This window comes from Microcebus murinus, chromosome 14 (genome assembly GCF_040939455.1).
Source record: "Microcebus murinus isolate Inina chromosome 14, M.murinus_Inina_mat1.0, whole genome shotgun sequence".
Classification (NCBI taxonomy): Eukaryota; Metazoa; Chordata; class Mammalia; order Primates; family Cheirogaleidae; genus Microcebus; species Microcebus murinus.
The window spans coordinates 31,505,433-31,523,300 of record NC_134117.1 but is presented as its reverse complement, the minus strand read 5'-3'; the positions used below and the strand labels follow the sequence as shown (position 1 = coordinate 31,523,300).

Sequence of the window (17,868 nt, the reverse complement as noted above, 5' to 3'; positions counted from 1 at the left end):
AAAGGTGTGATTGAATGGAAAACTAGTATTAGCAGTGATAGTAACTCGAATCACCTTTCTCTTACCTGCTCACTTAAACAGACACTGCCAATTTTATTAATAATATCCCATCATCCAAATAATTTCTTTTGAAATTATTTTGAAATAGTCTCAGAAAAGCAAAATCTACCACTTTAAAGAGCTTTTTGTCTGTTTGAAAGAAAAAACAAATATACATAAAAAGCTGAAGATAACTGGTCAAAGAAAAATCATATTTTAAAATAAGTAGATATTTATTTAACTACTGAGTTAATAAGTACTATATTCATTTCCTAGGGCTGCCATAACAAATGACCACATACTTGGTGGCTTAAAACAACAGAAATTAGAAATCCACAATCAAGGTGTCAGCAGTACATGCTGCCTTGAGGCTGTAGGAAGAGTCCTTCCTTGCTCCTTCTAGATTCTGGGGATTCCAGGCAACAGGGCTTATAGCAGCCAGCTAGTCTCCACCTCTGTCTTTACATGGCCTTCTCTTTGGATGTGTATCTATCCTCTCCTTCTCTTATAAGGACACCAGTCATTGGATTTAAGGCTCACCTTACCCCCATATGGCCTCATCTTAACTAAATATATCTGTAAAGACACTATTTCCAAGTAAGGTCATGTTCTGAGGTTTTAAATGAACGTGACTTTTGGGGGACACTATAATTTTTGAACTCACTACAAGTACATAAAGCCCTATACAAACAGGTGAGTGACCCCAGTTTGGGGCTTTTAATTGGGTTACAAAAGATGAAAATTGGTGACAAAGGGAGCGTATACAGGGCTGTTTAAGTCTGATCCTCTGGGAAGCAGACGTTGAGATGATGTTGGGAGTACAAATGGTTTATCAGGGAGCCAGATCCAGGCAAGGAAGAAAGAAGCAGGAATGGCCCATCAGACCATGATGAAACCTGACAGAATCTCTGTCAGCCCATGGGGGCTCCAAAGCAGAGTCCCATGTGGGGCAGAAATAGCCAGGCCCTTGTTCAGTTTTGGCTGGGGCCACCCAGCTCCCCCAAAAGCTGAGAGAAACTTGAAGGAGTTATCAGCTGGAGGCTGTCTGCGGACCACTCCACCTGCAGCAGGACAGACCTCTTTCTTGAAGGGGCATCTGAACAGCTCATCTCTGTGTCTGCCACACAAGGCATCATAGTTCACAGAGAGTGACACGCACACATAACACAAAGCAAGCTGTGTATTGGAGACAGCAAACAAATGAACTTAATCCCATGTAAACATTGCCTCTGCCGTGTCATCATGTATTTTGAAGGTGTGTGACATAAATACTTGCCCATAATTATTCTATGAGCCATAAGTTTTTATGTGTTAGAAAAGACTAAACCAGGTGGACTCCCTTGCCCATTTTAAGATTTTGATTTTAATTTTACTATTGATTTTCTGTTATCTTCACATTAAGGCGCTGGAGAAAAATCAGCAGTGGCTTGTGTATGATCAGCAGCGAGAGGTCTATGTGAAAGGACTTTTGGCAAAGATCTTTGAATTGGAAAAGAAAACGGAAACAGCTGCTCATTCACTCCCACAGCAGACAAAAAAGACTGAATCAGAAGGTACTGACTGGTGTAAAAATGTTCTTTTGGCATTGGCCTGACATTTTCCAAAAGGAGTGATTCATCAAATTTAGATTTTTATAGATATGTGCTAGAAAGTGAAATAATATCAAGTCTTCTAGCACTGAAGTAAGAAATCATTTTTGCCAGTTTCATTTCCAAATATGTTAAGATGAAAGGAGGGCATAAGACACAGGTGAAAGGGTCATCTGTGGCAGCTCTGGAGTCACATTAATTTTTTTTTTTTTTTTGAGACAGAGTCTCACTTTGTTGTCCAGGCTAGAGTGAGTGCCGTGGTGTCAGCCTAGCTCACAGCAACCTCAAACTCCTGGGCTCAAGCGATCCTAACTGCCTCAGCCTCCCGAGTAGCTGGGACTACAGGCATGCGCCACCATGCCCGGCTAGTTTTTTGTATATATATTAGTTGGCCAATTAATTTGTTTCTATTTATAGTAGAGATGGGGTTTCACTCTTGCTCAGGCTGGTTTTGAACTCCTGACCACGAGCTATCCGCCCACTTCAGCCTCCCAGAGTGCTAGGATTATAGGCGTGAGCCACCGCGCCCAGCCCACATTAAATTTTTTTTCACCCATGAATGTCCTTCCCCTCTTTCAAAGTTCTTCTCCGACTTTTACTTCTCCCAGAGCTGGCTTTGTCACCAATTCTCTTTTTATTTTGCTTCCCTTTAGCACTTATTTCTATCAATCCCAGGAGAAAGAATACATTTTATAGATGATTCTTCAATCATGTGAACCTCACTGTAGAATTAGATACAGTTTCTTATTTGTGATGCTGTCTTTTTCCCAAGATCTTTGCAGTTTCCCTAACAATGGAGTTTCATAGCAACCTTAGGAGGTGGGACAGGAAAGGTCCTCATTCCCATTTTACAGATGGACAAGTATATTCAGCAATTCTAGAGGACAAGCTAAGAAAAAAAGAGAAACCCTCTTAAGCACTCATTAAAAGACTGACAGGGGATCAAAGCCTTGAATTATATAAAGAAGAAGCCAAAGAAATGGGAACAAGACTCATAATCTTGGAGCATCACATTTGAATATTAAAATTAAACTCATACTAAAAAGAAAATGCAAAGGGAATGTTTCAGTAGGCAATTCAAAGCTGTTTAGCCCTAATAAGACAAAGTTAGTACTATGGTCCTTTATATATTTATCACACATAAAAGCAAAATTTTAGTTATGGGTTAAGTCTCATTTTTTTCCTCAGTAATGTAGTTTTCTTTCTCTCTGTTTTATCAGAATAATATAAGCACTTGTTAAAATAATACCATAATACAGAGGGGCCATGCCCAACCTTTTCCATCCTAGTCTCTGTTTCCTCCCCCCATCAGCACAGCTTCTCTTAATATTCTATTTTTAATTTTGGCAATTATGTCCATACCTGTAAATAATGAGCTTACATCCCTGTTTGTCTTCTTTAGACATTTGTGGCTTTCCCTCTATATAGAATAGTTATAGTACTGTTTTTATTTCTTCTGTTTGAGAGTTTTGTAACTTCAAATGATGTCCCTGAACTTCTGTTTCTTTTTTTTTTTTTTTTTTTGAGACAGAGTCTCGCTTTCTTGCCTAGGCTAGAGTGAGTGCCGTGTCGTCAGCCTAGCTCACAGCAACCTCAAACTCCTGGGCTCAAGCGATCCTCCTGCCTCAGCCTCCCGAGTAGCTGGGACTACAGGCACGAGCCACCATGCCCGGCTGATTTTTATATTATATATATTAGTTGGCCAATTAATTTCTTTCTATTTTTATGGTGGAGACGGGGTCTCGCTCAGGCTGGTTTTGAACTCCTGACCTTGAGCAATCCGCCCGCCTCGGCCTCCCAGAGTGCTAGGATTACAGGCGTGAGCCACCGCGCCCGGCCTTCTGTTTCTTATTCCATCAAATATCAACTGTAGTCTATCTCTGACTCTCCATGTTGTAAGCTGAAGAAATAGTGTGACCTCATTCAGAGAAACATATTTGATGTTTCCCTTTTCAGAAATATTACCTACTTCATCAAATGAGTTGTGCCATAATGTTGTTTGTCACAGGTTATCTTCAAGAAGAGAAGCAAAAATATTACACTCATCTCTTGGCAAATGCAAAAAAAGATCTCGAGGTTGAACGACAAACCGTAACTCAGTTGAGTTTTGAACTTAGCGAATTTCGAAGAAAATATGAAGAAACCCAAAAAGAAGTTCAAGATTTAAATCAACTGTTGTGTTCGCAAAGAAGGGCAGATGTACAACATCTGGAAGATGATAGGCATAAAACAGAGAAAATACAAAGACTCAAGGAGGAGAATGATATTGCTCGGGGGAAACTTGAAGAAGAGAAGAAGAGATCCGAGGAGCTCTTATCTCAGGTAAGCTTACCCAGTAAGGTTGTCCATGATTCATCACGCAAAGGGTTCATTGAACACTTACTAAGTGCCAGGAACAATTTTAACCACTAGAGAACCAGCAAGGAACAAAACAAGTTTCCGCCCCCTCATGGGAGTTTATATTCCACATGGAAACTGACCATAAACAAGTACCTAAATAAACAAGTAAAACTAAAGAAAATGCAACAGGGTGGTAATGATACTATGCTTAAGCGAATTCACGTGTCACCTTCCATGTTCTCTTTATACTCACTTTATTCTAGTAATGTTGGAGTTACTAAATTAGGATTATTAGAATTGAATACAACTTTGACAGAACTCATTAATTTAGATTTTGCCTGGCAGAATGGAGTAATGGAAAGAACACTGTTTGGAATCCGTGCCTGGTCCATGCTCCAGTCCAGGATGTGTAGCCTTTGGCAAATCACCTAACTTCACTGATTCCCAGGTTATTCACTTGTCCAATTACTAATAATCTCTGCTTGCCTCATAGGGCTTTTATGAGAGTCAATTGAGAGAATGTAAAAGTGTTTTCTAAACTAAGCAAGGCAAATGTTAGTTACTGCTACTAAAATTATAGTAATTCATAAAATCCTCTAGAAGTTGACAGTGGTGTCGGGGGCAGTTAATAGTCTGTCACATTTGCCTTCTTAGTCACCACCACTCTTATTTCTGTCTACGGGTGTGATCAGTGATATTGGAGAAAGATTAAGAAGAAATAATTAAATTTTGTTCCCACTCTGTGGCCCACTGCCAGCATTGTTACTTCACTCAGAAATATCAGCAGATGCAAGAGTTCTAGGAGAGCAGGTGTGACCCCTGCAGAGTTCGGTGCTGTTTATCAGCCTCATGTCTATGTGCCTCGGGGACTCCCAACCAGGTGGTACTGCTCAGCGGCTAGCATAGACAGCCACCAAATGCCCAGCTGGAACAGTTCACCCCTAACTAGCAGGTGTCCTGGTTAGAGATGTGACACTTATGATGTGAGCTTTTCATGCATCCTGGGTCAAGCCATAAAAGGTTGGACGTGACAATGTTGGCTCTCTTTACATCCTACAGGTCCAGTTTCTTTACACGTCTCTGCTAAGTCAGCAAGAGGAACAAACACGGGTAGCTCTGTTGGAACAACAGGTACTCCTTGGGGTTGCTTCTCATTCAGTTTGGTCTGGTAGAAAATGGAATTTTTCCTCTTGTTTATACTCTTCTGTGGAGAACCATTTCAAAATTATGAAAAGTGTTTTTAAAAGACTTTAAAAAAATATTTGAAGATATCTGCGCTAGCTATATATTCCTGTTATCGTTCCCAGGCTAAACCAGATTCTTTGAGGAATGATGGCAATTTTCTTGACAGGAAGATGTTGGCTTTGGCAAACTTTGCTCTTCCTCAATGGTTGTAGCTCCTACTCTAGCCTAGTAGGATCTCCTAAATAGGGCTACCTTATACCTTCAAGCAGAACACAGAGAGACACCATTCATTCTCAGAATGTAGGGCAGAGATTCTTAGTATATTTCAAACCAGGGATGGCCATCATTTTCCCTTCTCCCTCTTCCCTCCCTGAAAAAGAGGTAAGGGAGGAATAAATCTAACCAGCAATTTCTGAAGCTGTTCTTCACTCACCTGTACCTCAGCATTGGCTTTGCTCCTTGGATAAACCAATCCTCAGCCATAAGCTTCTTCATTTATTAACATCTCATAGTGCTCAGATGAATTCTTACTATGATGGTACAACACATATTTTCTTCTTGTGCTAATGAAAAAATGTAAGCATCCAGTCAAGAGAACCAGCGAGTATATACAACTATAATTGTCTTGTCCTGGACGTTTTCCAGATGCAGGCATGTGCTTTAGACTTTGAAAATGAAAAACTTGACCGTCAAAATATGCAGCATCAGTTGCATGTAATCCTTAAGGAGCTCCGAAAAGCAAGAAGTCAGATAACACAGTTGGAATCCTTGGTGAGTCTGGAATGGTTAAACCAAAATTGCTCTTTCTGCCATCTTTCCATTTATATAATATATCAGTCAGTTCTCGAGCGAGGAGGATACAGCATAAAGAACAGCCAGCTATATCTCAAATCAGTAGGCAGAGCCCCTGCCTCATTGGAAGCAACTACCCTTTGAGCATCAATTCAGAGCACTAGAAAAAGGGACATCTCTTGGTGATGATTACATCACTGGTGTCTGGCATCATCTCCCCACCTACCGCAGTTATGATTCTAGAGGCAATAAACAGTGCCTCTGCTTATTGTCTGCCTGGGGGAGAGAAGTCATAGAATCCAGAACTGAAATTGTCTTTTTCTGTTAAAGAAGAAAGAAATGCTGTTTTTAGGTATAATGGAATATTAGGAAGAAACCCAGCTTCAGCTACAGAGATTCTTTGACAGCACACAGCTCTATTCTTTAGTATGTCATTGATTTTGGCCATTTATAATATTTGAAATTAAAATGCATATTTCATTTTTATTACTGACTGTTTTTCAAAGCATAGGAAGCCAGAGTGTGTATAAAAGAATTTGGAATTTTCCTGTGCTTTTCTTTGTTCCTGCTGTCTACCACCTTCACAGTATTCTATAAACTACACTCATTTTTAAGCTTTATTAACTAAGTTCTTACAAAAAAAAATGAAAAAGGAAAGTCTCAAAAGTATTATAAAGTATCTTAGTCATTTCTGTGTATAACCTGTTTGATCTGCTAAAATTCTTTTACTGCCCTTAATTCTATGTAGTTCTTTATTGCTGAAGTTGCCTCTGTTTTACCAAATTAGCAAATTTAGTTAACTTTTGCACATAGACCTGCCTTCTGTTTGGCCCTAAGCATCTTAATAAAACCCATCCATATAAACACTCAACTCCAGGATTTCCCAAGTAATTTGGGTAATTTACAGTAATTATCTGGGTAATTCATAAATGCCTCATATATTACCACCATAATACTGATGAGCAAGGATTTAAAAGAAAATCTGTCTGTAGGACTGAAACAACTAGAGTATCTGTGAAGCAGTTGAAACTGCTGAACAATGGGCCGTATTTACAAATGGTGTTCATTTGGAATTTATTTTGCAGAAGCAGCTTCATGAGTTTGCCCTCACAGAGCCATTAGCTGCTTTCCAAGGAGAGAATGAAAACAGAGTAAAAGTTGCCTCACCAAAGAGTCCCAGTGCTGCACTCAACGAAAGCCTGGTGGAATGTCCCAAGTGCAATATACAATATCCGGCCACTGAACATCGAGATCTCCTTGTCCATGTCGAATACTGTTCAAAGTAGCAAAATAATTCTTTGTTTTTGTGACAACAGATTCAATACTGTATCTTATGCTAGCTTATGGAAATTTTGAATTGCATATTTCGCCTTCTGTATAAGAAACTGCCTGTCTACCTTTGACACTCTGGCATACGAGTGAGTCATTGGATTTTTTGTTCTGCTTTGCATTTTCCTTGGCAGTGATACCCCCTGAGATGGTTCATCGTCAGACTGCAATGACAGGATGTGGTGAGCAGTGTGTATGAAACTACTCACATTTTGCACTGTTAAAGTACTTGATGAAGGAAAGATAGTTCAGGTTATTGCTTATGGGCTATTGCATAGGCAAGCAAATATTTTATGTTTTGTGACTTTTTAAAAAATCAAAGGTGATTAACCCAGAATTTTATTGTGTTCACATATTTTATTCAAGCACTTAGTAAACCTACAATTCTGATTTTGATGTCCGTTGTTCAAAGGTGATAATACTATTTTCATTTGGTTTTCCTTGCTATATTATAGAACGGTTATGAGAAAAGTTGGGCATTTTCTTGATCTTCACTGCTGCTTACTGTTGAAACTAAGGCCAGCTATGTTCTAAGCACAAAGCAGATTCTATTTGAGGAATACTCTTACCTAGCCATACACAATGTTTTCTCTCATATTATCTGGCTAACACTTTAACTAGAATTTCATTAACACATGTCGGCTAGCTAAAGTTGTTAAAATGAATTTTAACAAAACCATCTACCCTCTTGTTTGGTTTACAGTATTTTATTTATTTTTGGCACTCTTAAAGCTGGGCAATGGAATTATCAGATATCTGTTTATCTGAGTAGATATTTTTGTACATGCTTTGTGTAAACCAAAAATTTATTTTTTCATGTTTTCTAACATGCTTGACACTGGGCTACTGTTAATAATATAAAGGAGAAAAGAATAAAATTATTTGATGTTTTAATATGTCTAGTGTATATGTATGTACGTAGATATTCTAAGATTTCTACCCTAAGAGGAATGTCCGGGGTTACAGGCAACTATAATACTCAGGGGCAGGCAATGTCCAGACACATGCAGCAGTTCTCTGCTGTTGTGGCTTATCCCAGAGTAAATTTTAGAGTGAGGTGACCCCCCTCCCAAACTCCATCTGGCAATGTCGCTGACAACGCGGGGGCGGCAATGCGTGCTTTCACCCAAAGGGGGCGCAGCTGCTCAGCGCCAGCCGGTGTCCCAGGACCACATGAGTCCGACAGGGCTGATCTTTCCAAGGGAAAGCTGGGATTTTTAAATGTGAAATCTCCCCATTTTTAAATCTTGTAAACTAATAAAACTTTAACACTGTGGGCCAAACATTTTTAGTTTGTGACTTTTGTTTGGAGCATCTGAATAGAGCAAAAGGAGGAGTGATTTGCTAAGTCTGAGATAGGGAGAAAACCTAGGAAGGTTCTCAGGCCCTGCATGCTGTCTTAGGACTGAGGTCTCCCCATGACCAGTTCGATTTAACAGGTGCTGAGTGACACAGCTATTACAGCCCTCGCGAACATTCCCTTGCACCTGCCATCTGGCTACTTCCGTGGCTACACTTGGACAGAGAACTGGCTGGCTGTCAGCACTTCCTGGCTACCCTCTGCTCCCCTACTTTAAAAACTGGGGGAATGTCAGGGCTGGAAGGGAACTGCAAGATCACCTATAATACTTCAGCATATTTAGCTCAGGAAATCCCCTCACCCTTAGAGCTGAAAATGTTGATTTTTTTTTTTTTTTTAGCCTGCCCCAGATCTCCTAAATCAGAATGTCTGGGGAAATATGCATTTTTGACAAACTCTTCAAAGCATTCTGGTGGGTTACTGAAGATTGAGAACTGCTGATCTAATCCAAACCTGACTTATTGTTGAAATGGAGTCCCAGAGAGCAGAGTGACTTATCCAAGGTCATGTAGCAGATTTGCAGGTGGTTGTGGGGTGGAGGGAATGCTCCCAAAGGCAGTGGTTGCTAGAGTCCCTACCATCTTGGCTTGTGTGCCATGATTCCAGCAACATTACTCTTTCTAAGACCCCCGTGCTTTGTCTTCCTATGCCAATCTAGTGGATTATTGGCCTGGTTCTCTTTTTTCTTCTTTTTCTTCTGTGCTGTGCTCTCTGTGTTTGAATCTAATGATTTTTGGCTTTGGATGGTTGAGTGGGAAATATTAGCAGGACATTAAAGGGGAGTCTCAGTCTGCTAATCTAGTGGTAACACCCAAACAAAGGTTAAAGGTCAGGACCAAGCTAGAGATTTGCATAAAGTACATAGAATTTAGAGAGATGACAAAGAAGCAGAGAGGACTGAGCCCTGGGGAGTGTCCCATGGTCCAGAAGTAGATAGGAGCACTCAGAGTCAAAGTTAAGTCATGTCACCCGGACCAAGTAACCAGAGAAAGAAGGAATGGCATGAACCAAAGAGAATGAGTTAGCATCTGATAGTGGCCTTCACCTTCTTGCTTGCCAGGCTCAAAATGCTAATTTAACCCTAGGACCAGCACATCTCCCATTAAAATGATTTAACAGCATTACAGGTAAGTTTCCTGAAGAAATAGCATCCATTTCAAGGAATGTACCACACATGGATCTCATCCCTTGATTTGGTAAATATTCAATCCATCTGCAACGGGCCAGGTGCCGTGCAAGACACTAGGGTGAACTGGAGTAAAGCAGAATCTGCCTTCAGCAGAGCCAGGCCAGGCGGACGTCAGTGCAGATCAGTGACAGCACAGTGAGCTGAGTGCCCCATGAGAAGTCCCCCCAAGGTCGAGAGAGGACAGGCTTTCTGAACCAGGCGATGACTCAGCTAAGTTGAAGAAAACAAATACTATTCAAGTATTAATAGTGCTGGTTCCTGGACTTACATTGCAAGTGAATCATTAAGCAGAACTTAAAGAAAAACATGCCCTGTGTTCCATTGATCACTTTCTGGTGACAAAGGATGGGGCTGTAGAGGAAGGGCAGTGGCATCGACCCAGATTCTGATACAGGGCGTTCCTTCGTGTCCTATTAACTTCATGTTGACAGTCATGTAGCCTCCGAGTTACAGAAAGCAAACTGTTTTGAATGGTGAACTATCAGAGGACATAATAAATACATATATCAGAGGACATAATATATATATATATATATCAGAGGACATAATAAATAATCTAAAGATTTTAATGAATGAGAAGATAAAAACTTAGAGAAAAAGGCTACTTTGCTGTTCGAGTCACAAATTATGCAGAATGGCATATGTGCTAACTTGTACAATTTATGAAGTTGTGAGTTTTCACTTGATTTTTGTAAGGTGGCGGCAGGTGGGTGGGGAAGCTATGAGAAAAAACTTGTAGAGTATATCATATTATCAGTATAAATTTAACAATCTGTTAATTAAATTTCAATCTGTTAGAGAAATAAAAATATGGTACATACATGCTATAGTAATAATTTCTTCCCTTAAAGGAGTGGACTTTATTAAAATGATTCTATTTATTTGAGATGAAAAAGGAAGAACCTCAGCTTTTAAATTTTCTTTTGTTTCACTTCTTTGGCGAATTCAGGGAGGCACGTTACTATGGAAAGAGCTTTGAAATGGGAATCGCCAGACTCGGGTTGAAATTCTGGTTCTGACTTTGAGCCAGTAAGTGAAACTCCCTAAGCTTCAGTTTCCCCAACTTCAAACTAGGAACATTCATGCTTGCCACAGCAATCATCCTAGGGTGTTATGAAAATCCAAGTCCAATTTATTTCAGGGGCTTCTGTATATTAAGTGTCCCAGGTGTTGTGAAACACTTCATATGTGTCATGTCATTTTATTCTCACAGTGACGATATATGGGAGTTTCTATCAGTGTGCCACTACACAGATGAGAAAGCTGTTTAGAGAACTTGTCCAAGGTCACACAACAAAGGCAGCAGCAGAGTAAAATGTGAACCCAAATGTGTCTGCCTCTAGAGGTTGGGCTGTGTTTTTTTTGTTTTTTCTTTGTTTTGTTTTGAGACAGAGTCTCACTTTGTTGCCCAGGCTAGAGTGAGTGCCGTGGCGTCAGCCTAGCTCACAGCAACCTCAAACTCCTGGGCTCAAGCAATCCTGCTGCCTCAGCCTCCCAAGTAGCCGGGACTACAGGCATGCGCCACCATGCCCGGCTAATTTTTTCTCTATATATTAGTTGGCCAATTAATTTCTCTCTATTTTTATAGTAGAGACGGGGTCTCGCTCTTGCTCAGGCTGGTTTCGAACTCCTAACCTTGAGCGATCCTCCTGCCTTGGCCTCCCAGAGTGCTAGGATTATAGGTGTGAGCCACCGCACCCGGCCGAGGCTGGGCTGTTAACCCCTACATTATGCTACCACTGTTCTGTCACCTTAAAGCCAGAATATGTACCTGAAAGCACATTGCAGATGGGAAATACTGTCTGGGATTGCCTTTATTTTTCAGCAATGGCTATAACTGTGGAGGGGGTGGAGAGAGCACAAGAGAGCAAGCAGAGTGACATTTTCTTCCCCCAAACCTTCATTCATTTTAGCCTTTATATATATATATGTGTGTGTATACACACACACAATGGATGTCCATTATAACCACATTCCTCATCCTCATTTGCTGCTAGTGTCAGTGCAGATGTGTTCAAATAAAAGACACCATCAGGACATTTCCTACAATCTTTTTTTAAAAAAGAAGTATAGAATCACACTCCCAGTTTAGACTAGTGTTTCACAGTGTCGGGCTCTGAGCTCTCATCTCCAGAATTCGATTGGTCCCCTCCTCATGTTCACATCAGGGCTGCTGCAGTTCTAAACATCACACTCTAATGAGACTTCTTCAAAACCAAGAAGAAGACAGCTAGCCAGGTAATGAATGAGCACTCCTTATATGCTTTTCTCTTTTTATTGGAAAGTCCATGCATTGGAAATGGAAAATATTATAGAGAAACTCTATAGTGCATGTCCCTTACATGGCATTGTTAGCAATGGATACACAGCATATTAAGATGGGCCAGGCTAGCCCTGGTTACAAGCAAGCCCTGAAATCTCAGTGGCCTACCTCAGTGCGCTCCTTGCTCATCTCCCAATCTTTGTGGGCTGGTGGTCCTCTTTCATCCTATAGTTATACATGCGGAACAGATGGCCCCCATGGTCATCGCAGCAGGGAAAGAGGGAGATGAAAGTGGAGCAATAGTCTGTAACTTGCCAGACTGGAACCAATGCATCTCACCTTCCTATTGTTCAGGACTCAATCCCAGGGCCCCGCCTACTGTGAAGGTGTCTGGGAAGGGCAACCTGCCCAGGAAAGGAAACAGCATGATGGACACATGGCCTTCCGTGCCACACATGGCCACCCCCAGATGTCAGCGACAGAGAGGCTGGGGGATGGCTGCTGGGTGGGAGTCTGCCCCTCCATCCCAGTTCCACCTGCCCCTACAGCCGGCAAGTCTGGCCAGGTTTGTGGCAGGGAGGGCTCTCCTGCTCTGGGCTTCCGTGGCCTTGAAGGAAACCAAGACATTTTCTCTCAATACTGAGGATCGTTAAGTGAAAGACACTGAAAACGCAAGGGAACCCTCTGCCTCAGCCGCTACTTGCCTGATGGCAGGACATGAACCCTTCCTTGCCGGAGACGGCACCTGCTTATTGCCCTGAGAAGGCACCAGCGGGCCCCAGAGGCATCTGGGAGCAGATTTTACCCTCTTCCCACAATTTCCCTCGTAAAAGACTGGAACTGCTCTCTCCTTTGTCTTCTCACTAAGTAGGATTTATGGTTCTTTGTTAAAATACCACTTAAGCAAAGCCCCTGTGCTGCAGCCTTGAGAAAGAAATACTTTTAAACCGAAGCCTCTCCCGTGATGGGTACAGCACGTGTTGATAAACTTCTGCTTGTTTCTCTTTTGTGAATCTGACTTTTTTTTTTTTCAGAAAAGTGCCTCAACTAAGAAGCTAAGAAGGGAAAGAAAAGAAGTAATGTTTTCTCCCCTCCAGCCTCCTGGGCCTCCCTCTCCATGCCCTTCTCTCTCAACAGTACAGTCCTCTTCCTCTGGCCTGCAACCCTCTCCTCCCACCTCACCCCAAACAGGCTGCACCTTCTTTTATATTTTTAATTTTTTTTTTTTTTTTTTTTGAGACAGCATCTCTCTCAGTCTCCAGGGCGTCATCTTAGCTCACTGCAGCCTCAAATTCCTGGGCTCAAGCAATCGTCCTACCTCAGCCTCCCAAGTAGCTGGGACCACAGGCATGCGCCACCATGCCCCGCTAATTTTTCTATGTTTTGTAGAAATGGGATCTCACTCTTGCTCAGGCTGGTCTTGAACTCCTGGCCTCAAGTGATCCTCCTGCCTTGGCCTCCCCAAATGCTAGGATTATAGGCAAGAACCACCATGCCCAGCCCTGTAGCTTCTTAAAGTCTGAGATTGCCTCCCTTTCCTGCTTTCATGCCTAGATCAGGGTCTGCCACATGGTAGGTGCTCAGCAGATATTTTTAAAGCAACTGAGTTGTTTCTTTTAGAAACAATGATTTCAACCATTTGTGTCTAAGAAAATGCTTGGCTTTTATCTCTAGAATTTCTGGTAGGTTCATCGGAGAGCAAGAAGTATGATTCAACCTTTAAACAAATATGCATGTAAAAGAGACATAAAGCAGACGTCAAAAATGTGGCCATAAATAAAGTAAATATTGGATCAATGACATCAACCTATGTAAAACATTTCTTTACGGAAACTGACTTTTGGAAACCCACTTAAAATGTCTTAAAATACTTGGCTTTGAAACTTTAACTAAAACTACATCTCCAAGATTGAAAGTGTTGAGAGTCCCTTGTGTGCCCGGGGAAGGCACCACAGTAACAGTGACTGAGACAAAAATTGGGTCATTTGATATATACTCTTTAAGAAATTTAATTAGGGGCCAGGCGCGGTGGCTCACGCCTGTAATCCTAGCCCTCTGGGAGGCCAAGGCGGGTGGATCGCTCAAGGTCAGGAGTTCAAATCCAGCCTGAGCAAGAGTGAGACCCCGTTTCTACTAAAAATAGAAATAAATTAATTGGCCAACTAAAAATACATAGATAAAATTAGCCGGGCATGGTGGCTCATGCCTATAGTTCCAGCTACTTGGGAGGCTGAGGCAGGAGGATCACTATAGCCCAGGAGTTTGAGGTTGCTGTGAGCTAAGCTGACACCATGGCACTCTAGCCCGGGCAACCAAAGTGAGACTCTGTCTCAAAAAAAAAAAAAAGAAACTTAATTAGGAAAGCAGAATAAGTGAGGTGCTTTATCAGCAGGAATTATCACCCCTATCGTAGTTGAAATGTATTGAGGACTAACTCTGTGCCAGATATCGTGCTGAGGACCTGACATGCATTATCCAATTTGATCCTCGGCAGTGCCATAAGGCAGATACTATTCTCATGCCCATTTTACTCATTAGTATAGTAAGCTTTACCAAGCTTCTATAGCTGCTAAGGGGAAGGGGGCGGCAAAAATTGAGAACCAAGTTGTCTGGTTCCAAAGGCAACGACTTTTAACTGTTAAAGCTTTAGACTTGCTCCCAGGTTCAGGGTACTCAAAACAAATTTGGCAAGTATCTTGCTTATCCATTACTGTGTAACAACACACCCCAAAACCTAGTGGCTTAAAACCAAAATTTATTCCTACCTCTCATGGTTCTGTGGATTGACAGGGCTCAGCTGGGTGGTTTTCTTGTGGAGTCTCTTATGCAGTTTCATCAGATGGCCTTATGGCCTAGCTTCAGAAGTCACACAGTGTCACTTCTGCTGTATTGTGTTACTTAAACATGGAACACGAGACCAGCCTAGATTCAAAGGGAAAGGAGCACACACAAGGGGATGAATCCCAGGAAGCCTCCTGCACTGGGGGCCCTCCTGAAGACTGGCTACCACACGATGGACCTGGCTGAATGAGCAAACTACATGACATCCCTCACCTGTGCTCAGGACCATACCTCTTAGGACTTTCACATCCACTTTTTTTTTTTTTTTTCTTTTTTCTTTTATTTTTTTTCTTTTTCTTTATTTTTTTTTTCTTTTCTTTTTTTCCCTATCTTGGCTATTGTGACACATCCACTTTTTATTTGTTCACAGGATTGTGAGGCAGACAGGCCAGGGTCAAGATTAGTTCTCTATTTTATAGGTATGGACACTATGGCTCAGTGAAATTGACTTATCAAAAGTCACACAGCTTCTAAATGTGGGTGTGGGATGTGAACTTTGTTCTGACTCCCAGCCCTGCAAACTTCACGGAAGTTTCCAAGCTGCCAAGGCACAGAACTCTTTGGCACGCTGAACGAAGCAGGAAGGAGACAGAGCCTCCAACAACACAAAGTAATCAAGGGGAAGCCACCATGGATCTAAATTTAAAATGAAAAAGGATATCCCAGTTGTAAGAATCTTACAACATGATTATACCTACTATAATAGATGATGAGGAATGGACATGCCTCCATTGTTCCTAAGAGTATGATTTGGTGCAAACTATCCCGATGTGCAATAGATACCAAAGCCTTAGAGTTTTGTAAAATCTTTGACTCAGAAATTTCATATCTAAAAAATTTTCTAAGGAAAAATATTTGTACATGAATATACAAGGTATACATATTCATGTACAAATATTTTGTTACTGCTATGTGGTCTGTAGGATTTTTGCTAATACGGAAAAATTTTAAATAATTAAATGTCTAATAAGGGGGGTTTTGTTAAGTAATGGAAAACTCTTCTGCTATTATATTAATGTTGTAGAAAATATTTAGTGCCACATAAAATGATCACAACATTATTTATGGGAAAAAGCATGTTTTAAAAGAGTATTATAATACTATCCCATTTTTATTTAGAAAAACCATCCATGTGGGCATACTCACAGAAGAAGAGACAAGAAAGAACACCAAAACACTAATAATAGTTATTTCAGGATGGTGGGATAATAAGTGATTTTTCTTTAATTTTACTTTTCCCCCTTTTTCTTCTCTATATTTTCAAATTGCTTATCGGATGTATTGCTTTTATCTTTTTTTTTTTGAGACAGAGTCTCGCTTTGTTGCCCAGGCTAGAGTGAGTGCCGTGGCGTCAGCCTCGCTCACAGCAACCTCAAACTCCTGGGCTCAAGCGATCCTTCTGCCTCAGCCTCTCAAGTAGCTGGGACTACAGGCATGCGCCACCATGCCCGGCTAATTTTTTCTATATATATTAGTTGGCCAATTAATTTCTTTCTATTTATAGTAGAGACAGGGTCTCGCTCTTGCTCAGGCTGGTTTCGAACTCCTGACCTCGAGCAATCCGCCCGCCTCGGCCTCCCAGAGTGCTAGGATTACAGGCGTGAGCCACCGCGCCCGGCCGGATGTATTGCTTTTATATGAGTTTTTGAAATGAAAAGAAGAAAAGGATTTAGGAAAATATGGAAGATTTTATGCTGATTTCAACAAACAAAATGGAAGATATATGTAAGAACAATATAGTACCTTATATTTGACTCTTCAAAGTGCTTTCTGATTCAAGGCAATAACTCGACAAGGATGATCAGACAGGTGTTATTATTTCTATTTTGCACATGAGAAAAGTAAGGCTCTCAATGGTTAAGTCTGTAAGATCAACTTAGCCAATTAGTGACAAAACCAGGACAAGAGCCAAGTCTCCTGGGCCAAGTCATGACCTCAGATGAAGTCACAAGGGACCCTAAAGTCACACCTGGCTTTGAATTTGGAAAGTCCACTTTCTATGCCACTTAACCACCTGTTGGGGACCCTCTGTTTTAGCCTGCCCAGAATCCCTTGCCCTGTTTTTTGGTCTCAACACTCTGACTTTTCTCTGTGGAACCTGCCCTCCCTCCATCTCAGTTCAGATTCCAGATGGACGTGTGTCTCCAGCCCTGCCAACACGAGCCATCCTTGGGAAGTCTGCCCACAGTGATAGGAGAGAGTTGCTTAGTTGGTGGGAAGTAGGCAAGAGCTATGGATGGGCTTCCTGAAACTAAGCCAATGCAGAGAAGAGTCAGAGTCAGATGCCCAAACAAGTTGTCTGGATGTCTGGATGCAGGTGTGCTTAAAGCTAGAGCCGCCTCCTGGACATCTTGCTTACCTGAGCCAGTGCATCATTTTGCTCCTTTCTTTTCCTCTGCCTCCCCTTTCTCCTCCTCCTCCTTCTTTGTTGGAAGTTTGAGTTGAATTCCTGTTAGTGTTAACCAAAGACTCCTGACTTTTATAGTCTCCAAACTCACAGTGTTTTCACCTGTAAAGTGGGGATAATGATAATAATGCTCACCTCCTACACAGGATTGGTGTGAGACTCATGAGTCAATACAAGTAAAGTGCTTGTCACATAGTGAGTGGTCAGTAAATGCTACCTATTAAGGAGTTAGGAAAAGCTGAATTCAGAAATTTCATTCTCCCCCTTAAAAAAAAGAAAGAAAAAGACCTGTCCATGCACAAAAATATAGGGAATAGATCCCTATAATTATGAAAAAAGGGAAAGCACTGTGTCAATCTGCTCATCAGGGAGTCATTATTCCAGAATTTATGGCCTGGTATTACTGACCAGACCCTCTCTCTCTCTTTCTCTCTCTCTCTCATACACACACACGTGCACACTCACCCCCTCAGGGCCTCTCTTCAATGCTAGGTGATGCTGGATCCTCAGGAAAACTGAACTGTTTCATTGGCA

The 17,868-nt window shown here is 41.4% G+C and overlaps 1 protein-coding gene and 1 long non-coding RNA gene across 2 annotated transcripts in view; one reads left to right on the top strand and one right to left on the bottom strand.

The window, feature by feature from the left end:
• CEP55 (centrosomal protein 55) overlaps nucleotides 1-8,168 on the top strand; it is a 23,696-nt gene extending 15,528 nt beyond the window's left edge. The window contains exons 5-9 of the mRNA XM_012766091.2: nucleotides 1,442-1,592; nucleotides 3,637-3,950; nucleotides 5,028-5,099; nucleotides 5,799-5,924; nucleotides 7,031-8,168. Of these exons, the coding sequence (XP_012621545.1) occupies nucleotides 1,442-1,592; nucleotides 3,637-3,950; nucleotides 5,028-5,099; nucleotides 5,799-5,924; nucleotides 7,031-7,231 (864 nt within the window). The 3' untranslated portion in view covers nucleotides 7,232-8,168. The remainder of the gene's footprint in view (nucleotides 1-1,441; nucleotides 1,593-3,636; nucleotides 3,951-5,027; nucleotides 5,100-5,798; nucleotides 5,925-7,030) is intronic.
• LOC105875754 (uncharacterized) overlaps nucleotides 1-17,868 on the bottom strand; it is a 27,868-nt gene extending 10,000 nt beyond the window's left edge. Inside the window, exons 1-2 of the long non-coding RNA XR_012922881.1 lie at nucleotides 17,800-17,868; nucleotides 17,287-17,436 (exon numbers count right to left, since the gene is read on the bottom strand). This is a non-coding gene — a long non-coding RNA (uncharacterized LOC105875754). The remainder of the gene's footprint in view (nucleotides 1-17,286; nucleotides 17,437-17,799) is intronic.